Source organism: Gopherus evgoodei, chromosome 1, assembly GCF_007399415.2.
Source record: "Gopherus evgoodei ecotype Sinaloan lineage chromosome 1, rGopEvg1_v1.p, whole genome shotgun sequence".
NCBI classification, from domain to species: domain Eukaryota; kingdom Metazoa; phylum Chordata; order Testudines; family Testudinidae; genus Gopherus; species Gopherus evgoodei.
The window spans coordinates 337533871-337558657 of record NC_044322.1 but is presented as its reverse complement, the minus strand read 5'-3'; the positions used below and the strand labels follow the sequence as shown (position 1 = coordinate 337558657).

Sequence of the window (24787 nt, the reverse complement as noted above, 5' to 3'; positions counted from 1 at the left end):
GCCTCATCTTTCTCCGCTTGCAAGAGCTCCGGCCCCTTGTGTCCATCCAGTGATGGATGCCAAGATGGCTTCTTCTTTCTCCTTATATCTTCCCAAACTCATTGTTTTGTCCTCAGACAAAGGATGACCCTTCCTGTGGACTTCCTCTTCCCCTGTTGATTCATATGTAAATAGGGCTTCCACTGTTTTGATTCAAAAATGCTATCTTTTCTCCTATCTGGGGGAAAACCTGTTTCTCTCTGTGTTTGGTCTCAGACTTTAAAGCATAATACCACTGAGTATCCATATTTTCTCATTTAGTGTTAATAAATATGTTTCATAATTATATTAATCACTAGTGTCTCATTAGCTTTCAGAAAAGACTTTCCTGGCTACACTTTTATAGTACTGTAATATTTTGTACAATCAGTGGATTCAGTTATTTATCATTTGAGGTTCAGACCCATTACCTTTATAGCCCAGTAAACCATTTAAAGGTATTCTCATGTAAAGTTCCTTTTCTCCTTCTGGGAAGAGATGCCATGTGGTCTGGTGAAGACCTCATTCTGCTTCGTCCCCCACTTGTGATAGTTGAGTCATTACCTCCTCCTCTGGTTAGCTTGATGGCTTTGTTTACCTTATGTGTAAATACATCTTCACTGTGTCTGCCTGATGACCAGGTTGGTGAGCCAAGCAAATACATATTCCATTGTCTAGAGAAGACGCCTTATGCATTGCTTGCCAAATACATACTAAGAATATTATTCTAGCACATATCCATAACTCTTTGTACACACCCCATACATTCAAGAATATTAATGATTAGTGACTTATTAGTTTTCCAATGATAGCTTACATGACACCTTTTAGATACAGATTATGGCAACCATGTGATAAGTTAGTATGTCATGCCTGACAAGCACTCCTGACACAGAATAGTGACCCACAAATGGGCCTCTGTGTCACAGCCCTTATTTAAGTGATGAATGGCTGATTAACCGCCACTTTATTTTGAATAACCCACAATATAAAATAATATTCTAACTGTTATACAGGTCGTGTTTATTTTATTCTGCTTTACTCAGATTTTATTTACACATTCATTTTCAGCAATGCCGAGAAGTCACAGCCCCCCTGGGCTTCTGAAGGGCTTAGGAGTGGTTGGCACTTCTGAAAATCGGTTCCAAGGTGTTGCATGTTGCAAACACCTCAGAACCATAGGCCATTTTTGAAAATGTTGGCCTTAACTTACATCAGGGGAGCTCTTCCTGGGTCCCCCTAACCACACCCACCATTTTTAAGCCCAAGCAGATAACTGGACACACTTTGAATAACGTTTACAGTCCTGGTCCCTAAAACAGTAATCTGGAGAAATAGCCCGATGTGTAACTGCAATTAAAGGTTTGTTCTACAGCATCAGATTGAGTATGTGAGTGTATCAGATACGTGGACAACTGCTATTTAAATAGTGCTGTTTAGGGGTCCAAGCTAATGCTCACAGTAATCAACACAAGAACTCATTGTGATGCATTGGTTCAGTAGGCATTGAATTACATTACTTGTTCTTTGCTACTGTGTGTTAGACTTAGATTTAATTATGAGCTTCTTGCTGGAAGAAGCTGGAGACTTTCCATGTACAAGTTATTCAGCTGTTATATGGAGAAAGAGAAATTCATGGGGTGTACCAAGCCAGAAATGATGGGCGTTTTCCTGACCACATCACTACCAGCAGCAGCTTTCAGTGGTTTTTGATGACTTAAGAGGATCCAATATAGCTTGCAGGTCCTGGAAATTGAAGGAAAGGAGACATTTTAATTTACGCTGTCACAGACACACAGACCTGTTAAATGCACCAATTTTTTCGAGTTGAGTCCTTGAAGATTCTGTCAGTGTTGCTCTGTACATTGGCCAGAGAAGGTCAGAGTTGGTATCCACCATTACTTTCCTATTCAGATTTGCTTGGGTAAAATGTAGTGTTGTGGGGGGAGAAAGAAGTGAGAATAGAGCGCTTAGAGTCTACAACTCCTGTGTCCAGTGTAGACAATGTGTTCAGTAAAACAGAAGGGAATTCTTCTGGTTTTGGTTTTAATTTGGTGTATGTGCCTTCACTGCAAAGAAACCAGAGGATCTATTAAAATTAGAAACCAATTAAGGATATAAAGCTGATTGTGTTACTACTTGATACATTACCCAAAGCTATAGCAGTCATCAATTCTGGGTAGAGACTTCACAGCAATGTGGAGGATAGAAGCAGAATGGGAAGTTAAATAGTTTAAAGCTGATTGGAGGCTACTGCCAGTAAGCGGCTGACTGCAGAGGTAACTCAGTACTGACAAAGTGAAAATATTATCAACAAATTAGCAGATAAGAATTCTCCTTTGTTATTTAGGTTCCATGGAGTCTTTTTCAGAAGAAAAAGCAAAAAAAATAAAGTCAGAATATGAGAAAAAGCTCCAAACCATGAATAAAGAACTGCAAAGACTGCAAACTGCTCAGAAAGAACATGCACGATTGCTTAAAAATCAGTCTCAATATGAAAAGCAGCTGAAGAAACTGCAGCAGGATGTGACTGAGATGAAAAAAACTAAGGTATTTTTTAAATATGGTTAACATTTGATCAATGGGAAAGGGATTGAGAGCCATTTTCTCAAATTAATGCTCTCACATTGAAGAAGAAAAACGTATATCTGGGAGGAGGTAAATTACTGAAAATACAGAATAGTAATAGGAGATTATAGCATGAAGAAAATGCTCTTTACATGAGTGGTGGGAGAATAAAAACATTTTCATTTAAAGTAAATGCCCTCTGTTAAGGTGGTTGTTTCTATGCAGGTTCGCCTGATGAAGCAAATGAAAGAAGAGCAAGAAAAAGCCAGGATGACCGAATCTAGAAGAAATAGAGAGATTGCACAGCTTAAAAAGGAGCAGCGCAAGCGAGAGGTGATTTACAGATAAGATGTGAATGTTCATAAAGCTTTCTGTACAGTAGTAAACATGCTCATTATGATGTGGAATATGTCACATTTCTTTCTATAAACCGAAATCATCTTCTCCTTATCATTAAACAAGATTTTGCTTGACATCTCTGATGCATTTTAGTTACATTATGGAAATTCTGCCTCTAGGCTTCAAGTAGTAACTATTACTGAAAACAAATAAAGGCTCATTGTATATATACCAATGCCATTTACAAAATTCTATCTGCTCATTCACCCCAGCCAAGTTATCTATTTGTTGGGGGCAAGTAAAGTATTGAGGTGTGTTTTCCCATTATAACCATTATATCAAATAATGGACAAGAAGATTTTGCACCCGGGTTTACCCATTTTCACAACAGTCTTGCAAGCCTATATTAGCATATATTGGCCTTCTTTTTCAGCTAATAACAAATGTTGGAGAGAAAAATACTTCGCTTATTCATTGTTATTGTTCACAGCATCAGCTCAAACTTCTGGAAGCTCAGAAAAGAAATCAAGAAGTTGTTCTACGCCGCAAAACAGAAGAGGTATTGTTTTACAGCACTGGTGTGTCCTGTCAGATCATAGATATTTGCATCATATCTGGTAGTAAAGTCAAATTTATAATGCCTCAGATGATAGTAATGGGTCTTGATGTCCTGCTGTTTCAGGTTACAGCTCTGCGTCGACAAGTAAGGCCTATATCTGATAAAGCAGCTGGGAGGGTGAGTCGGAAACTGAGTTTGCCTGACCATCCTATTCAAGAACCAAGTTCTAGTATGTCATCTGTAGACTATGATGGATCAAGAGCAGCAGCACAGCAGAAAATGAGAATTCCTGTGGCCAGGGTCCAAGCATTATCAGTAACTGCAACAAATGGAACCAGGTAAAGACCAGGGCTGTCAAGCGATTAAAAAAATTAATCACGATTAATCGTGCTGTTGAACAATAGAATACCATTTATTTTAAATATTTTTGGATGTTTACTACATTTTCAAATATATTAATTTCAATTGTAAGACAGAATACAAAGTGTACAGTGCTCACTTTAAATTTATTTTTACTACAAATATTTGCACCATAAAGAACAAAACATTGTGTTTTTTAGTTCACCTCATACAATTACTGTAGTGCAGTCTCTTTATCATGAAAGTTGAACGTACAAATGTAGAATTAAGTACAAAAAAAATTGCATTCAAAAATAAAACTATGTAAAACTTTAGAGTCTACAAGTCCACTCAGTCCTACTTCTTTGTCAGCCAATCACTCAGACAAACAAGGTTGGTTACATTTTGCAGGAGATAATGCTGCCTGCTTCTTGTTTACAATGTCACCTGCAAGTGAGAACAGACGTTTGCATGGCACTGTTATAGCTGGTGTTGCAAGATATTTATGTGCCAGATGCACTAAAGATTCATACGTCCCTTCATGCTTCAACCAGTGTTCCAGAAGACATCCTTCATGCTGATGATGGGTTCTGCTTGATAACGATTCAAAGCAGTGTGGACTGACACATGTTCATTTTCATCATCTGAGTCAGATGCCACCAGCGGAAAGTTGATTTTCTTTTTTGGTAGTTTGGGTTCTGTAGTTTCTGCATCAGTGTTGCTCTTTTAAGACTGAAAGCATGCTCCACACCTCATCTCTCTCAGATTTTGGATGACACTTCAGATTCTTACACCTAGGGTCAAGTGCTCTAGCTATTTTAGAAATCTCTCATCGGTACCTTCTTTGCATTTTGCCAAATCTGCTGTGAAAGTGTTCTTAAAATGAACACGTAATGGGTCATCATCCAAGACTGCTATAATATGAAACGTATGCAGAATGCAGGTAAAACAGAGCAGTAGACACATCATTCTCCCCCAAAAGGAGTATAGTCACAAATTTAATTGACACATTATTTTTTTTACGAGCATCATCTGCATGGAAGAATGCCCTCTGGAATGGTGGCCGAAGCATGAAGAGGCATATGAATGTTTAGCATATCTGGCAGATAAATATCTTGCAATGCCGGCTACAAAAGTGCCATGTGAATGCCTGTTCTTGCATTCAGTTACATTGTAAATAAGAAGCAGGCAGCAGTATCTCTGGTCAATGTAAACAAACTTGTTTGTCTTAGCGATTTGGCAGAATAAGAAGTAGGATTGAGTGGACTTGTAGTCTCTAAAGCAGGGGTGGGCAAATGTATATCGGGGGGGAAGTACATCTGCAGAGGACTGATTACAAGTTGGTGGATGTGGAATCAGAGTCTGCAAAAAAAGTCATGTTGTCTTTAAACATAATAATAATTTTGCACTGATAATTTGCAGTTTCAAAATCTGAACTGGACCATGTAGTTATATTCAGTAATGTGACTCTCTGAATTAACCATAGGAAGAAATACCAAAGAAAAGGAACAACTGTCAGAGTTTATTCCTCAAAGGCAGCCAGGATGAAGTGGCAATTACTTGAACGCAAAGTGACTGACATCATTATGCAGAGAATGACCATTTCTAATATGGAAACAGATATGAATAGACTGCTTAAGGTGTGGTATTTATTATGTGATATTAAATATCTTATATGCTATTGTATTAAAATAGCAGAAAGCAAAGCCACTTTCTTGTATCAGTAAATTACTTGTTCATATAGGACCTGCCAAGGTGATTCAAAGCCCATCGAAGTCAATGGAAAGGCTCCCTCTGACTTCAGTAAGCATTGGTCTAGGTCAGAGGTCAGACGTGCTTAACACCTTGTAGGCACAAGTGTATAAAGTGCTTTATTACCAGATGTGTTTGAATCTGAGCATAGAACCCAGAACCATCAAACTTTACTGAGATAAGAAACAAAACAAATATGATGTAAGTGTCAAGATCTAAGAACACCTTATGCATGTGTTGTCAAATACATTGATATCATTTCCCACGGCAAAAATGTACACTGACGTTACCATGTAACCAGAAAAGAACAAAAATAAATAATAAAAATTATATTTGGCTTAAGTATACAATCTTTTTATTTAAAATTTCTCTTGGAAAATAGCAACGTGAAGAACTTACAAAAAGAAGAGAGAAGCTTTTGAAAAAAAGGGAGAAAGTCATCAACGATGGTGGTGGAGAAGCAGACAAAAATGTCCATAACATCAATGAGGAGATGGAGTCACTAACTGCAAATATAGATTACATCAATGACAGTATTTCTGACTGCCAAGCAAACATTATGCAGATGGAGGAAGCAAAGGTAGGTCAAGTGCTAAGGTTCAGGAATAGTAACACGTACAACTGGGAAATTGCATTATCCTTGAGAATATTTTATTCTGTGGTGAATTTTGCCTTGGTATTTCATTCATTATGCAACCTACTCATTATGTTGTTAAGTTAAAATATGTTGAGGGGATGGTTGATATAGGTGGTGTTTATACAGTGGGGTTTTCAGGTATAAGTATTAGCTTTGATTATATAATGTAAGGTAACATTGCAGGGCCTTTTAAATTCCAAAGCTGATACTTTCCATTCTGCTGATATTAAATACTATGTTTCCTGTGACAAAAGCTCACAAATTTAAGTCCTCCTTCCACAGCTGGCTGTTATAGTACAGTCTGTTTCACGTTCAGAAGACACACTTCAAGTTGTACTTAGTTATTGTCTTCTATTGATACTTCACTGTTAAACTGGGAGGGTGTATCTAGTGTGGTCAGTCTGAGGTCCAGTACTATTCAGTATTTTCATAAATGACTTGGATAACAAAGTGGAGAGTAGGCTTATAAAATTTGCAGATGACACCAAGATGGGAAGACTTGCAAGCAGTTTGGAGGACAGGATTAGAATTCAAAACAACCTTGAAAAATTGGAAAATTGGTCTGAAGTCAACAAGATAAAATTCAGTAAAGACAAGTGCAAAGTACTTCACTTAGGAAGGAAAAAAAATCAAATGCACAACTACAAAATGGGAAATAACTGGCTAAGTGATAGTGCTGAAAAGGATCTGGAAGTTATAGTGAATCATAAATTGACTGTGAATCAGCAATGTGATGCAGGTGTGAAAAAAAGCTAATATAATTCTGGGGTGTATTAACAGGAATGTTTATGTAAGATGTGGGAGGTAATTGTTCTGCTCTACTCGGCACTGGTGAGGACTCAGCTAGAGTACTGTGTCCAGGTCTGCAAGCCACATTTGAGGAAGGCTGTGGACAAAGTCAAGGGAAGAGCAAAAAATGGATAAAAGGTTTAGAAAACTTGACCTATGAAGAAAGTTTTTAAAAAAATCTGATATGTTTAGTCTTGGGAAAAGAGAACTCAAGTGGAACCTGGTAAGTTTTCAGATACGTTAAGGGATGTTATAAAAAGGATGGTTATGAATTGTTCTCCATTTCCACTAAAGGTAGGACAAGAAGTAATGGGCTTACTCTCCAGCAAAGGAGATTAAGATTAGATATTAGGAAAAACTCTCAACTCTATAGTAGTTAAAGATCTGGAATAGGCCTTCAAGGGAGGTTGTGGAATCCCCATCATTGAATGTTTTGAAAAAAGGTTGGACGAACACCTTTTAGGAATGGTCTAGGTTTACTTGGTCCTGCCACACAGCGGGGAGCTGAACTTGATTCCTTCTTGAGGTACCTTCCAACCTTACATTTCTATGATTCTATAAAGAGTTAAATTAGTTGTAATGTTGGTTTTGGTATAGCTGTTACTCTGTACTTTTGGAATATATTATATTATTAGTGTAAAATAAGATAAAGAAGGTTAATGGTATTGTCAAACAAATATATTGTTTGCCTTGGATTGCCAAATGTAATCTGATAGGCAGAGATGAAGTCATAGGAACCAGCTGTTACAATTGTGTAAAAATGTGATTATTACCAAGAGCAGTGAAACCATTATACAGTTTGCCTTTTTAAGTGCATTACATAGCAAAGTATTTTTAACCACCAGACAGAATTTTCTACAACTCTGTGATACAGACTGCATCACACAGTTGAAGCCATAATATTTAGTACCTTCTCAAAGCCTCACTTTGACTTCTTCTTTCACAAGGTTGGTCTGTTCCTGAATTCCTAGTTTACATTACTACATCAGTAACTTACACTATTCTCCTCATACCAGGATAGTAGTTCCTTGAACTTTTGACCAGCTAGCCAACGATGCAGGGTCATATAACCCCTGTGGCATTAATAATGACATTTCAGCACAAAGAGGTTCCTAAGCGAGTCTATAATGTTTAAAGATGGGATTTTCCAAAATGCTTTAGTTAGATTAAGAGAACACATCTCATTGACTATCATTGTTTTTGAAAACCCTACCCTGAATCTTTAGTGTTAATATAATTCATATCTTAAAATGGCAGCACTTGTGTCATATGAATAGGATGTAAATTTCTTGACTTCTTTACTGTTGTGCATGTAGGAAGAAGGAGAGACCATGGATTTGTCTGTAGTGATTAATGCCTGCACGCTAACAGAAGCTCGATATCTTCTTGATCACTTCCTCACAATGGGCATTAATAAGGTAAGACAGCGAGTGAAATATATTGTGCTTTCTGCTGAAGCATTTTGAATTGTCACAGGTATTTGCATGTTGGATCTATAACGCTTTGACTAAAACATAAAAAACATATTTCAGGATGAAGTGTGCAAAAAATAGTGCCAAATTATGAAATTATGCATATTCAACTATGCTGCCATATCACAATTGTTGCCAGGGAAAAGAGCTGTAGTTTATTCTCTTCCCCCTGCCTCACGCAAAAAAATGAAGTGTAAAGAAATAAGACAGTTAAGAAAAACGCAACAAGATCATAATGGTCCCTTCTGACCTTAAAGTCTGAGTCTAAGACCTATCCAGGACATTTTTTTTTCGAAAACTATATGTCTATGGTTAAGCTCCTAACTGCTTATTAAGATACTTAAAGAAGCGTGCTGGTTTTCAGAACAACTGAGCACTCTGCAGCTCTCAGTGACTTCAATGGATGGTGCTAGGTGCTCAGAACTTCTGAAAACCAGAGCAGTTTTAAGGAACCTAACTTTAAGCAACTGTTTCTTAAAACTGTAACCTAGCTTTTTTACATAACAAAACTGGAGTTACGTATTGATCGCTGGCTATTTTCCATCCATATAACATATACATTTGACAAGACTTGTGCTTTTGAACATAGCAAGATGGCTTTTTTTTTTTTAATGTCTGGAATCCAGTGAATGATGACTTCAGAGTGAATGAGGTCACTGCATATTTGGTATTTTATAATCTATGTTTAATAGCTACAGGTATATCTGCTTCCCATTCATACATATCAGAGATGTATCTAGAACATCAAATACTAATTGTTATCTACTTCTTCTTCTTCAGTGTCCCTATGAGTGCTCCACTGTAGGTGTATGTGTGCCTCTGCACCTCTAATGGGAGATTTTTGGTAGCAGTGTCTGTTGAGCCTGCACATGCGCTCTCCCTCCTTTGTGGTCTGCCTCGAGGCTATCTAGCACTGCGCAGGCAACCCCCCTGTGGCACTGCACCCCATATTCTTCATAATGATCTTATTATGATGTATTTTATGCAAGACAGATCATGTGAGGTATCATTAGAAAAGTTATGATTTGCTAACTATGATTATCCTATTTGTGCGTATGTATCATTTTTGTATTTGAAGTTATGAATACTGACTAGGGATCTGTAATTCAAATGGCTGCTGTAACTCTACAAGGACATGTGACCAGACTACATGTCTCTGGACTCAGTATTGGGTTGTCAGTATTTTTCTACAAACTGGTCTGGGCACCAAGTTTTGAAACAAAGGTTTCCCACCATATGCTAAAACTATATAAGGCAGGGAGTGACGTCATCTGTGATTCTTGACTCCCCACATAAGAAGACTCCTGGAAACACTTGAGGAACAATGACTGAACTAGGGGAAGGGTTGGACTCAGGCTAATGGGATTTCTAGCCTGTATATGAAAGACCTGGGGAATCCAAGCTGTAAAGCAAGTGCAGCTTGCCCCATAAGAATCCGCAGCCCACCTGTGTCATCAGCCAGGGTGAGAATTTGCTAGTTCTTAATCTGTCTTTCTAGTATCTTAGACTTAATTTGCGTTTTGTTTATTTACTAGATAATCTGTTTTAAGTTTGCTGTCACTTATAATCACTTAAAATCTTTTCTGGCTAATAAACCTATTTTATGTTTTAATCCAAACCAGTGAGCTTTAAATGGCATGCTTGGGGAAAATCTCTGCTTAGTTACCACAAGTGTGCATTGCTATCTTCACATTGAGAGAGATGTGGACTGGGTATTAAACCTATGTATTGTCCAGATTAGACCAGGGCAGGACGGAACTGCTTTAGGGTCCTAGGATAGGAAGCTGGTGGTTAGAAAGCTTGGTAACTGCAGCTGGGTATGTCCCTACCTGTGTGAATGCTGGTGAAAGTGCAGGCTGGAGGGCATTGCAGCTTGTCACAGCAGCATAGTGTGAGAGGGGGCCCTGGCTTGTGGGTCAGAGGGCTCAGTGGTACCCCAGTTCCAGGTGGCACCCCAGAGGGAACAGTCACACTCCTGCCCTCAGTTCTTTCTCAACCACCTTTGGCCTTGAACGAAGCAAGTAGTTGTTCCTTCCTTATCTGCGTCATTAGCATAAGTAGTAGTTGCTTTTGTTTGTTTTCCTTAATAGTTAGTATCAGAAGGGTAGTCGTGTTAGTCTGGATCTGTAAAAGTAGCAAAGAATCCTGTGGCACCTTATAGACGATGTGCGTGCATGCATCTGACGAAGTGGGTACTCACCCACGAAAGCTCATGCTCCAAAACGTCTGTTAATCTATAAGGTGCCACAGGATTCTTTGCTGCTTTCAATAGTTAGTGTTTCCTTTCTTTACTCTGTTGGGATTAAAGGAGAAAAAAAAAGGGAGGGGGGAATTAGTTTGTTTCCTGCCCTGTCTCGGGGAATTTCTGTCCCCCACCCCATCAGGCTTTTTTTTTCTTTTCAGTTTAAAAAAAAAAAAAAAAGAGGAGGAGGAGGAAAGAAGCCCTTTCTTCTGCATTCCCTGCTAGAGGATGATAGGCCCCTGCCCTGGGGTATGCCTGGCTCTCCTGGCTCCAAAAATGCCTCTCCTGCAAGATGCAGATGAGAGACATGAAATATTGGGACACGGGTGGGGAGGTCGCCGGCGAAGCAAAAAAAAAAAAAACCCACCAGAGTGGCAGCTTCATGCCCTGCCCTCCCCTGAGCTGGCTGCTGCATCCTGCTTCTCCCCGCTCCCTCCCAGCGCTTGCGCCACCATATAGCTGATCCGCGCAAGCCTGGGAAGGAGGGGGGAGAAGGAGGGGCCAGGGCGGGGATTTGGGTAGGGATCCAATGGGGCAGGGAGGGGGTGGAGTCGAGGCGGGTCCGGGGCTGAGTTGGGGGCACAAGCCCTCTCCACCTATGAGCCAGAGTGTAAAATATCAGGACAATTCACATCCCAACTGAACATCGGTTGGGACGTGGGACAAACAAGTAAATATTGGGGAAGTCACAATAAAATCGGAACATCTGGTTAACCTACCTGCAAGGAGTTGATTCCTGTACTGGCCAGACACTCTGACTATGTCTGGTGCTTGGAAGAGTCCCACAGAAGTGCTTCCCTTGCCACAGCTAAAATGATAGGAACTGGGAAGTTAAAACACCTCCTTATGGAGAAGGCACTTCAGTTTCTAGGGGACTCCGATGCTCACCCCAGATCATCCCCGGAGCATTTAAGTTCAGAGAGGGTAGATTCATGAAAAAAAACTGCATACACCCTGTAGAGGCTCGTAAAAAGGGCGCTGAGTTGTTGGCCAGCCAGAAGTGTTGCCCAGTGCTGCCACTTTGGTACCATGGCACCAAAAAACATTCCCCAATGCTGCCACCTGGTTTTTGGCTCGAGTCGTTGGCCAGCCAAAGAGGTTCCTCAGTGTGGCCACCTCGGTACTGATGGCATTGTTAGCTCTGAAGCCGGTACTCAGAAGGGGGTCTCCGCTATGAACTCGACTGCACCTCCTGGAGAAGCCAGGGGCTCAGGCTCTAAGCCAACAGTACCTCCCCCTATGGAGAGAGACAATTACCATACATCTGTAAAAAAGCAACACAGAGAGAACTTTCGGTACCGGCTGCATCAAAATGCTCATCTAGGGAGTGCTTCGCATTTTCTCAACCATCGGTACCGACAAAGTACCATGGACACTCCTCTGCGGTACCGAGTGAGCCCAGAGTACCACATGAGCTCCAGTATCCTGGAGACCTGATGGTTGGGGAAGAAACACAATCCCCAATACTCTCAGCACGGGCTGTGTACCACCCATACCCCAGTCAGCGCCCCACGCATACCCCAGTCAGCGCCGCCCTTGTGGTGACGAGTCTGACAGTGGCCAGGAGGAGGTAATTTCCCCGGCCCCTCATTGTGGCCCACTGTCACAATACGAGGGTCCTCTTCAATTCCATTGAGCCAGCCCATGGTCATGGTACAAGCCCCCTGGGGTAATCTCACCACCTATGCCCTCTCCCTCCCATGGCTGTATGGCGATCCTTGGGCAACGTACACATCCCACGCATTGCGGCTGTCCATTGTCTCTCAATGAAAGTCTACCAGGTGGTTCTACAGCCTGGCTGTCCAGAGCCTCTGAGCCAGGGGAGGAGGAAGGTTTATCAGAACAGAAAGAAGAGCTCAAAGGGGAAGCTACCCATCCAGCAAACTTCTCCTCATCTCTGTCAGATGAGGTGTAATGCCTCCTCCTGCATCACTAGGTGATGATTTTAAGAACTTTATGGATCTTACCAAGAAGGTGGCAGATAAGCTACAGGTTCCTCTAAAGGAGGTGGCAAATACACATCACAAGTTGGTGGATATTCTGCACACCACCGTCTCATCCAGAATTGCCCTCCCAATTAATAAGGCGATTCTAGATCCTGCCAAAGTCATCTGGCAGACACCAGCCGCCATCGCACCAACCAGCAAGAGAGCCAAAAAAAAATTACTACACATCTCCCAAAAGAGGAAGACTTCCTGTTTCAAAATCTGCAGCTCAACACCACCCATCTTAATGCATGTGGTTAATGGACGAAGCAAGCAACATCATGCCCAGTCGACCCCATACTATTGGGCTTGGGAGGACAGCATATTTGTCAGCAACATTACAGTTTAGAGTCATGAATTACCAAACTGTCATGGCCAAATATAATTTTATAAATTATGGGAAATGCAATGCATTTCTGGAACATTTACTGGAGGCACAAAAGGAGCAGTTTCAGGCCATTCTCAGAGGGGGTCAATTAATAGCCAGACTGGTGCTAGAGACAGCAATGGATGTAGCAGATACAGCGGCCCACCCGGTCTCTGTGATGGTGGTAATGAAGCAGGCTTCTTGGCTACACCTTTCTGGGTTGCCCAAACAGCTGCAGAAGACTTCCAGTTTGAAGGGCCCAAACTCTTCGCAGAGAAGACAGATCCTTCTCTCCACACCTTTGAAGGATTCCCGAGCCACATTACGCTCCCTTGGAATCTACGCTGTGGGAAAGAAGAAAAGATATGTCTCTTAGCCATAGCACAGGTCACAACCTCCTCAATACCACCATATCAGTGCTGTTACGAGCTGCAATGTAAGAGGACCAGTGCTCAAAAGCGAAAGCAGTCCGCACCCCAATCCACAACCTCTCAAACCGCCTCTAAGCACTTTTGACAGGTTGGTTGAGGCCCCGAACAATTATACCTTGCTACATCAGCTGCCATCTACACACCTGTCATGCCCCTTCAGAAGTCACCTGACCCTCTTTCACGGCAGTTGGGAGAATATCATCTCTGAAAGATGGGTCCTGGAGACTGTTTTGAAGGGTTACGCCATTTAATTCATGTTCCTTCCCCATTCTAATCCTCCTTCCCCATCCCCTTTCAGGGACCCTTCTAACAAGAACCTGCTTTGTCAGGAAATAGATTATTTGTTATACCTAGAGGCCATAGAACCAGTCCCAGTGCAACTCAGGAGCAAGGGGTTTTACTCCAATTATTTCCTGATCCCCAAGGCGAAGGAAGGTGGGAGGCCCATTCCAGATCTAAGGGTATTAATTAAATACAGGAAGGTGCAGAGGTTCAAGATGATCATGCTAGCTGCCATTATTACAGATCTAGGGCAAGGAGATTGATTTCCGGCCCTCGACCTACAAGATGTCTACTTCCAGATCTCGATACAACCATTGTACAGGAGATTCCTACAGTTTACCTTTGGACAGGACCATTATCCATACAGATTGCTCCACCCAGGGTATTCACCCAGGTTCTCTCCATTGTAGCGGCGCACTAACCCCTGTACAGCGACTGGAATTTATCACCACCAACCTTGATGCAGTCCAAGTGTGAGCATTCCTCCCCCTACACAGATTCACCACCCTAGGATGGATACCTTTCTAATAGGCTGGGGAGCTCACCTACAACCACAAGGTTCAGGGCAAATGGCCTTCCACAGAAGTGACCCTCCATATCACTCTTTGGGAGCTAAGGGCTGTCTGTAATGCCTGTGCACGCTTTTGCCTTTCATCAAGAACACACACACAAAGGTCATGATTGACAATATGACATGTATATTTTACATATATCGCTGAGGGGGGTGCCAAATCTCCCTCCCTCTGCACAGAAGCACTCAAACTTTGGAGTTGGTGCATCCATGATGTGCTCATCTCAGCTGTCTGTCTACCAGGGATACAGAACATGACAGTCGACAGTGTCAGTCGGAATTTTTCTCACGACCACGAATGGGAACCAAACTCAGAGGTGCTTTGAGATACATTTGCCCTTTGGGAAACCCTGACTAGTGATCTCTTCGCTACTTACCAGAACAAGAAGCATGTTCGTTACTGCTCCAGGGCCAGTCTGTGGAAAAATTCACTGGGAGACGCCCTCATCCTCCCATGAGACAGGGACTTCTTGTATGCCTTTTCCTGGTTTCCTCTTCTATCCAAGGTCTCGTTGAAAATTCAGCGAGATAAAGCAAGAGTTATTCTGATTGTCCCTCCTGGCCAATACAAGTCTGGTTCCTTTACCTGACACAGATGGCAATATATTCTCCGGTTCCTTTTCAGCCCATTCCTCATTTGCGCTCTCAAAACAGTGGGCTGATCCTTCACCCACTCCTGCGGGTCCTCCACCTCCAGGCTTGGCTCTTTCTTGGTTCTAAGGCTTAGCGGCAGATTGCTCTCATGAGCTGAAAGATGTGTTGCTATGCAGCCATAAGTTGACCACTTGACATTCCTACCAAATGGAAATGATTCCAAGTTTGTTGTCATTCTAAATACACAGCCCCAACCTCCTCTTCCCTCCCTCTGATTTTACATTTTAAACCTCAAGATGTCAAAACTCTTACTCATCTCCCTTAAGGTACATCTCGTGGTGAAAATGGCTTTCTGTGGCCAGGTAGACAGATACTCAGTGTTCACTCACTTACTGATGCATAGATTCCTTAAGGGCATTGGGAATCTCTTCCCTGCTCCAGCCTAGGATCTTAACCTAGTTCTCAGGGCTTTGACTAGACCTTCCATGGGAGCCTGCTGTCTCTTACACCTGAACGTGAAGGCAGCATTTCTAATTACCATCACCTCAGCTATGCATATAGGAGAAATAGCGGCGTTGATGGCACACCCACCATTCATGGTCTTTTTTAGAGATAAAGTAACTCTAAGGCCATATCCCAAGTTTTTCCTCACTTTCTTTGCACTTTCCATGTGAATTAACAGATCCATCTGCCTGGTTTTTTCTCCAAAACCACATTGTGAGAACAGGGAAATGGATTCTGTATATGCTAGATGTTAGAACACTAGCATTCTACTTGGACAGGACTGAGGACTTCAGGAAATCCCCTAAGCTCTTCCTATCATTCACAGAAAGATCCAAAGGCTCTGTGATATCTGCTTAAAGACTATCCAAATGGGTCTCTTGTTACATTAATCACTGTTATCAAGGACACAGCCTGCTGCCTCTGATCTCATGGAGTGCGTATGGACTCTGGACAATTTCTACCTTGGTCACATGCCTTAAAGATATCCCTATCTCAGCAATCAGTGGAGGAGCAACTTGGGCCTCTTCCCACACTTTTTGAGAACATTATGCAATCACTGGAGATTTGGCCTCCAACATGATCTTTGACTCCACGGTACTCTCTGTAGTAACAGACTCCAAAGTCCCAGCATTCCGTGGTGGGTACTGGTCAGGAGTCACCTATAGTGGAGCACCCATAAGGACACTACTCGAAAAAGAAGAGGAAGTTACTCATCTTGTGCAGTAACGATGGTTCTTCGAGATGTGTCCCCCTACAGATGCTCCACAACCCACCCTTTTCCCCACTACTTCAGAGTTTTCCATGGGGCTCTGTGGCAAAGAAGGAACTGAAGGGGGGGAGGGTTCTCCCACGCAGTGCTAGATAGCCTGAAGGCAGATCACATGGGAGGGAGAGCGCATGTGCAGACTCAACGGATACTGCTACCAAAAATCTCTGATTAGAGGCGCACATACACCTAGAGTGGAGCACCTGTAGGGACACACATTTCAAAGAGCCATCGTTACTGCACAGGGTAGTTAACTTCCTCTTTTTATAATTATAAAAAGGCCAAAATTGTGTGTGGCACTTTACTCCTCCTGTTAGATGATTAACCTGTAGCAGAGTCAAAGTTTTTGCATACTTGCTCCCTTGCTTGGTGTTGCTTTTTTTTTTTTTTTTTTTTTGTTAGTTATTTCCCTTGTCACACAAAGGCCGGTTATAGCAGAACCTGTTTTGTTTTTTTTTTGTTTTTTTTTGTTTTTTTTTTTAAGTATTCACTACATAGAGGGAAACGTTTACCAGCATCCTCTTGGGAAAACAGAATTGCAAGAGTGGCCTGAAAACTTAAAATTTGGGGAACTGGATTTCCTGATGTGTCTGCGTGTAGTTTTATAATTCTTTCCTGCAACCTGCCTCACTGCAGGCTGTCCAATATATCGATGTAGCTCCTCTTGTCCTTGAAAAAGACACTCAAGAAGATGTTTTATTGATGTACCTTTTTAACTATTTAGTTTCTTCCATTTGGAAAACCCTTGCTGTAAGTTTTCCACTTTGGGCAATACTTTCTCAAACTAAATAAGCCTCACAAGTCAACACATCTGTGGAATTGCTCCTAAAATAGCTTCTTGTGTAGGTTAGGTTCTGAGAGCTTTCCAGAGAAAACTGAATGTTCATGTAATGATCCTGGAAGTTTATAGTTTTGTTTTTTGTTTTATAGGTAAAATAGGCAATAGATAAGAAGACTGCATTTTGGAAAAATTAAGGCTCAAGTTTTTGTGTACTTTGCTTGTGCTTCATTAGGTGCAAAAATCTTGCCTGTTTAGGGATGAACCCAATTTATACATTTGGCTTATGCCTAAATTGGGCACCTACTTGGGCATGTGCATGCTGGAAAGTTTGACCCTGAGGAAAGAAGGTGAAACAGAAAAGCAGACAGAGGATGCCCAAAAAAGTTTGGCCACTAGTTACCTTTTAATATGAGGAGATGCAGCAGATTCAAATTGACTACTAAATTCAGAAATTAAAACAACATGTCCGATTTCTCAATTACAGACGACTTCTCAGAATGCTTTTAAAGAACTTGTCATTTTCTTATAGGGTCTCCAAGCAGCTCAGAAGGAGGCTCAAATTAAAGTTCTTGAAGGACGCCTTAAGCAAACAGAAATTACAAGTGCTACTCAAAATCAGCTGCTATTTCATATGCTGAAAGAGAAGGCAGAATTAAATCCTGAACTTGATGCTTTGCTGGGTCATGCTTTGCAAGGTAATTTTGGCATCTTATAAGCGGTAGTACACTGCATGTCAGGTTTGCTTTTCATGCATGATGTACTAGATATTTTAGGTCATTACTTTTCTGAATAGATGCTGTATTTTAACATCTTACATTTAAAAATATACTCCACACTTGATGTGCATGTAGACCATTTTGAAAGTGTAATTAGGGTGACCAGACACCCCAATATTAAGGGTTTTATGTTATATAGGCAACTTTATACCACCTGCATGCACACCCACACACCCAGCCCCCCACCCCCCAAAAAATGGTGTCCTGATTTTTCACACTTGCTGTCTGGTCACTCTAAGTGTAATGTCCATGCAGCAGGGAAATGCAGGAAATAAGGAAGTTTTGATTGCCACAATGTTTTTAACTCAAAACATACTGCCTGTTGTTTCTACAAAAGATTAATATTGACAATTTGGTATTATTGAAACTTCTAAACATAAAATTCTAACATTTGTCCGCCTTCTCTCTTCATATGTTTGTATTTTTTGAAGACGGTACTATGTCTGCTACAGCATCTATTCTGCTTTCTCTTAGGTTAAACTATGAATAATATAGTTTAATGTGGGATTTTTTTAATGGATCTGTTTTGATTGGAGTGTTGCTTTTTGTTTCCTTGTTGCTGTTATTTACACAGACCTAGATAGCATATCACTGGGTAAGTATGTTTAGCTTCCCATGTACTGTACAGCTGCATGAGTTACTAATTGTTCATGTACACTAACTGGTGCATCCTAGAATTTGTGAGCGTGTGAACAGTTTGCATGTAATATTTTGCATACATACTCATTATCACACAAGCTTAAAAAACACTCTTTCCCTTAGTGACGCCACTTAAAAACACTCGTAATAGTCGATTTTTAGAAGTTAAGAAGTGAGTGCAGCAAATGCCGCTGTAGATAAAACTGGTTCCTAATTTACTTGTTAAAGAACCTACAGTATGTTCCTATATAGATAGCTCAATGGGGTATTTCATCACATTATTGCTGTGGCTGTGACAAATAACATTTGTATTTGACATAAAAATAACTCTTAACATGCAGTTAATTTTTAACCTTTTGCAGATAATTTATCTTTGAACTTAAATGCTTTACAGAATGTGTATAATGTACACTGTATAATAGACTATTTTACACTTTTATTCAAGGCTTAATTTATTTTAATCATTTTGTGGACTCAGTATATATTTTGTCACTTGAACGTGATTAGCAAGGTAAGGAATATAAATTTAAAACATCATCCAAAACACCACATTATTTGGTTGCTCTTTATGAATACATCAGCAATACTTCAGGCTGTACAAAATCTGCAATTCCTTCTGTATAGTTTCTAACCACATTGAACTGTCTTATACTAATTTGCATATATGTCAGATAACTTTCAGGGGTAGGGTTTTATTTAACCTAGTGGTTGTTCATTGAAGATTTTACATTTAAGGAGGAAGATGCCCCCTTCGTTATAGGCCTGTTGGTTTAAACTGTCATAGCTTTGTTGGCTTCATTGGCACTGAAATAATTTTACATCAGCTGAAGATCCAATTCAAAATATGTTGTTGTGTAAAGCTAGTATTCATTCAGGAATGATGTCAAAGATTATCAATATTATAGCTTGGATAAAATAGAAACTCGACAATTTAATGTTAATAACTTTTCATAAGCTTCAATAATATCTGTAGGCTAATTAAGTCCACTTAAATTAGAATAATAATTCTCCAACCAGCAGTCAATGTTGTAGTTTCTTCAGCTTTGGATATATTTTTAATCTGTTAAATGCATCTGGAGCATAGGTCAGGCACTTCTTAGAGGTGTTCAAAATCAAAATAGATATAGAGATATTCTGCAAGTATTTGCACAGTGCCTTTCATCTGATAGTCCCAGAACACTTGGCAAGCTTGAACTGTCTTGCAACACTCCTGTGACATAGATTAGCTGTAGTATTTTCACTTTTCACTGAGTCATGGTGAGATTAAGGTATCTGCCCAAGACAAGTGAGGAAACTTTTTCTTCTTTGAGTAGTGTCCCTATGGGTGCTACACTGTAGGTGTGCTTGCATCCTTGCGCTGCTGGTTGGAGAATTTCAGTAGCAGTGTCTGTTGGACCTACACACTGTGGCAAGGCACCTTCTCAGTCTCCCCAGCCTCTGCTGCTCTTGGCCCTGGTGAGACAGGCTTGGTTAGTGCGGTCCCCCTTGGGACACAGGGGAAGTCTGCTCCCCGTATCTCCACCCATCCTGTTTAGAATATTCTTACTCTCTTGTGGGAGAGAGTACTGCCTCCCCTCCTGGTGAGTCTCGCTCTTTTGCTGCTCTGGGAGCAGGGCTCCTTCTCTCTCCGCTCTCCCCTCCTTCCTTCTTTCCAGGGAAGGGTTTAAAAAGGTCTCAGGCAGCCCCAAGTTGGAATCAGCAGATCCTGAGTAACTTCAGGTAGCTCCCTATCATAACCTAGTCCCAGATTTGGACCTTAGCGTCCAAAATATGGGGGTTAGCATGAAAACCTCCAAGCTTAGTTACCAGCTTGGACCTGGTAAAGCTGCCACCAACCAAAAAATTAGAGTGTTTTGGGGCACTCTGGTCCCCCCAAAAACCTTCCCTGGGGACCCCAAGACCCAAATTCCTTGAGTCTCACAACAAAGGGGAATAAACCATTTCCCTTCCCTTCTCCCTTCCAGGTATTCCCTCCCTGGGTTCCTGGAGAGATAAACAGAAGCAAACTCTGTGAATCTAAACAGAGGGATTCCACCCTCCCCGTTTCCAGCCTTGGAAAACAGAAGTACTGAGAGCTAATCTCTCTTCCCCCCTCACCCAGAGGGAATGCAAAGTCAGGCTAGTAAATCTAACACACAGATTTTCCCCTGACTTCTTCCTCCCACCAATTCCCTGGTGAGCACAGACTCAATTCCCTGGAGTTCCCCACTAAAGAAAAACTCCAACAGGTCTTAAAAAGAAAGCTTTATGTAAAAAGAAAGAAAAATACATAAAAATGGTCTCTCTGTATCAAGGTGACAAATACAGGGTCAATTGTTTAAAAGGAATATGAATAAACAGCCTTATTCAAAAAGAATACAATTCAAAACACTCCAGCAACTATACCATGTAAATACAAAAGAAAAAAACAATAACCCTTTTGTTTTTATGATCTCTGTACTCACAACTTGGAAACAGAAGATTAGAAAAGCAGGAAATAGAGAAATCCTTCCCATAGCCGAGAGGGAGATAGGTACAAGACAAAGAACTCAGACACAACCTTCCCTCCACCCAGACCTGAGAAGTCTTGTTTCCTGATTGGTCCTCTGGTCAGGTGTTTCAGATTACTTCTTTCCCGGTGAAAGAGACGTTAACCCTTAGCTATCTGTTTATGACATCCCCCTCAGCTGATTCTAATTTGCTACCTTGGTAACCCTTTCACAGCTGAACCTGATTGACCTGTGGTTGCCTCTCAGTTGATAAGGAGGGCCTTTTACCCCTCTGGACTGATTCATACCCCTCCCTTGCAGCTGTCTGTCTGAGTTTATCACAACACACATTGTCTCTACTCATGCTGACCCATGATGCTAGCCAGTGTGTGTGGGCTAACCTTCCTCAGTTCCTTCTCTACCATCCCTGGCTAGAGATGGAGGCATTAGCAGTCCATTAAGACTATCATCTTAATCTACATACTTATAGTTAGTCTCCTAGTTACCTTTCCCCCCTTTCTTTATTTTATCCTTTTAAAAAAAAACAAACTATTTTTTTCTTCCTGTGTTTTCTCCCCTATCAGGGACCCTTTCCCCCAACTGGGTGTGCCCCATCTGCTGGGCTTCAAGAAATGTCTTACTGGTAAAAAGGTGATCCTGATCATGAATAAGCACTCTCAGTGCATTTGCTGCCTCAGAGAAGGCCACATACAACAGTAGTGTGGTCTTTGCCAACAACTCCGGCCAAGATCCCACAAAGATCAAGCTCCACCAGAAGATTATCTTCATGGAGGCAGCTCTCCAACCGAAGTCACATGATAGTCTTCTAGATCTAAGGGCTGCAGGCCAAAGAAGCAGGCTGCAGACCCTTCTCTCAAATCATCTAAGAAGAGAACGGGAAGCCCCCATAGTGAGCCCCAAGATAGTGAATCACTGTCTCCCTTGGTATCTTTGCCAGCACCAGGGCCATCTTAGTCTAGAACCCATGGCTCACAGAAACCGACAGTGCTTGGTATCACTGACAGGCCTATGGACCCAATGGGTGCAGGCACTGAGTCATTGGCACTGAAGGACAGGAGTAAGAACTCCTCTAAAAAGACACTCCCCGTATGCAAGCCCACATCGGTACCACCAGCAATGGCTTGCTGGCACAGGAGTGACTGATGCAGATAAGATCCTCTCCCCGCCAGTACTGACACCGGACAATCAGTATAGGCGGAACTCCGCCATTCAAGAGACCTCCGCATGCCAGCTGCACTGGAGTCTCCTCCTCTTGGTTTCAAGTCCTCTGCACCGAGCCTCTTGAGACTGAGAGGAACAGAAAGCCAGTATTGAAAAGGAAATGACTCAAGGACAGTATCCTCCTCCTTTCCAGACAAAGCTATCATGCCTTCTCCCCCATCTTCGGCAGACGACTTTCATCTCTTTCAGGAACTGGCAAAGAATGTGGCAGACACTCTCCAGCTTCCACTGGAGTAAGTCAAGGATACCCACCCTCAACTCCTTGATAGCCTCCATTCTTCAGCCTCCTCAAAGATCTCCCTCCTGATTAATGAGGCCATTTTTACGGGGAGGATGAGATAAAGTTTCTATATAACATAAAGCCCTTAATGTTGGGATGTCTGGTCACACTAATTACTCCTTCAGGCAGGAGCCATAGAACTACCTCAATGTCCTAGGCAGGTGAACCACTGGCTGGGGGAGGCTACTCCCTGCTCTGCCCCTTCCACCCGAGTGAGAGTGCATCTTGCGCCCACTGCCCAGAGGGTTAGAGTGCAGCAGTGGTGCTGCAGCCGCCCCAGCCCCCCTGGAGCCCAGCGTGCCCCAGCCTCTTCTACCCGCCCCCAGTGCAGTCGGTCCCGGAAGTGACGTCACTTCCACCCTGGACTCAGCACTGTCCTAGAGTCGGCCCTGCTCATTATTTCCTAATACCCAAAAGGAAGGGAGGTTGGAGACCCATACTAGATCTCAGAGCTCTCAAGAAGTTTGTCAAGGCTCTAAAATTCAAGATGATCATTCCAGCATTGGAACAGAGAGACTAATTTTCAGCCCTCGACCTCTAGGGTGCCAATTTTTACATCTCAATCCTACTGGCTCACAGATGATTTCTCAGATTCACTCTGGGACACGACCACTACCAATGCAGAGTGCTCCCCTTCGGGCTATCATCAGCTCCAAGAGTATTTTCCAAGGTTCTCTCAGTGGTGACCATTCATTTACACTCTCAAGGGATAAAGATTTGCCCATACCTGGACGATTGTCTGCTCAGAGCCTGATTTCTCTAGGAGGCTCACCAAGTCACAGACACTTCAATGTATTTGTTTACAGAACTGGATCAACAGATCAACACTCAGAACTCAACTCTCACTCTAGTGCAATGCCTGGAATTCATAGGGACCAACCTTGACACGTTACAGGCCAAAGCCCTCTTACCTCAACGCAGGTCCCTATCCTTAGTCACACTTATAGACACCATTCAAAGCAGCCCACAACTCTTCAGACATATGGCAGCGGGCACAGTGGTGATACCTCATACCAGGCTTCACATAAGATGCCGCCAAATGCAGTTCAGCTTGGTTTTCAGACTGAACAAAGATAGATTAGACAAACCCCTATCACTACCCACCAGGATCAAAAACTTCTTAAACTAGTGGAAGAGCCCAGACAATGTTTGCAAGGGGATCCCCTTCTCACAAACATCACCGTCATTGCTCCTCATCACCAACGCATTGCTCTTAGGGTGGGGTGCACACCTGAATGGTCTCATGACACAAGGCAAATGGTCACCTATGGAGATATTCCTCCACATCAATCTCCTTGTGCTGAGAGTGGTCAGGAATGCCTGTGCCCATTTCCTCCCTCTGATCACAGGATCACACACAAAGATCCTGACAGGCAACATAGCCTGTATATACTACATCAGTTGACAAGGGGGGAGCCAGGTCACCTTCCCTATACGCAGGAGTGATGAGATTATGGAATTGGTGCCTCTGACATAATGCTACATTGTCTGTGGTGTATCTGGTACTCAAATCTCAATAGCGGACAGTCTCTGTCACAAATTTCCACCCAATCACGAGTGGGAGATTATACCCATCAGTAACTTCATGACCTATTTAGATGGTAGGGGACACTGTCTTCGCCACTCACCTGAACAAGAAGTGTCCACACTACTGCTCCTGAGCGGGGATGGGACAACACTCTTTAGGCGATGCTCTCCTCCTCCCTTGGAACAGGGACCTTCTTCTATACGCCTTCCCTCCATTTCCCCTACTGTTAAAGGTCCTGCTGAAAATATAAAGGGGCAGAGCTTGTGTCATTCTGATTGCCCCTACTTGGCCAAGATTGACCTCATGGCTCGGAGAGAGATCATGTCCACTGATCTCTCTCTGAGCCACTCCATACCTGCTCTCACAGAAAAAGGAAATACCCTACATCCCAACTTGGGAGTGCTCCACCTCAAGGCATGGCTTCTGTTTGGTTCCAACATCTAGAAAGCTCCTGTTCAAGAGAGGTACAAGAGATTCTATTACATAGTAGAAAGTCTTCGAAATGACACACTTACCTGCAGAAATGGTCCAGGTTTCAGATTTGGTTCATGTCCCAACAGATCTCTCCAGCATCCGCAGCTCTTCCACATATAGACTATACTTTAACCCTAAAAAGGTCTGGTCTATATCTAAGCTCTCTGAGGGTCCACCTAGTGGCTATTACAGTCTTTCACCAACCTATAGAGGAGTACTCAGTGCTGTCACATCCAACTACAAAAAGGTTCCTCAAGGGCATATGTGACTGGGTGTGCATATCCCGCACTGAGCAAGATAGGATTAACTCTGCATTATGGGCGGTGCAAGCTAGGCGTGCTCCAACTGCTGCCATAGTATAAAAGGGAGCAGCCCAGCTCATTC

At 42.2% G+C, this 24787-nt stretch overlaps 1 protein-coding gene across 10 annotated transcripts in view; it reads left to right on the top strand.

Annotated features, from left to right (window-relative positions):
• The window catches only part of KIF21A (kinesin family member 21A), a 152638-nt gene that overhangs the window by 87178 nt on the left and 40673 nt on the right, over positions 1-24787 (top strand). For 7 of the 10 annotated variants that reach the window (XM_030577343.1, XM_030578210.1, XM_030582352.1 and 4 more), the window contains 9 exons: positions 2369-2568; positions 2812-2919; positions 3416-3484; positions 3608-3822; positions 5310-5463; positions 5958-6155; positions 8318-8419; positions 17526-17691; positions 18347-18367. In XM_030577343.1, the coding sequence (XP_030433203.1) occupies positions 2369-2568; positions 2812-2919; positions 3416-3484; positions 3608-3822; positions 5310-5463; positions 5958-6155; positions 8318-8419; positions 17526-17691; positions 18347-18367 (1233 nt within the window). The remainder of the gene's footprint in view (positions 1-2368; positions 2569-2811; positions 2920-3415; positions 3485-3607; positions 3823-5309; positions 5464-5957; positions 6156-8317; positions 8420-17525; positions 17692-18346; positions 18368-24787) is intronic. The other 3 variants (XM_030580734.1, XM_030579884.1, XM_030576522.1) reach the window with 1 other exon arrangement.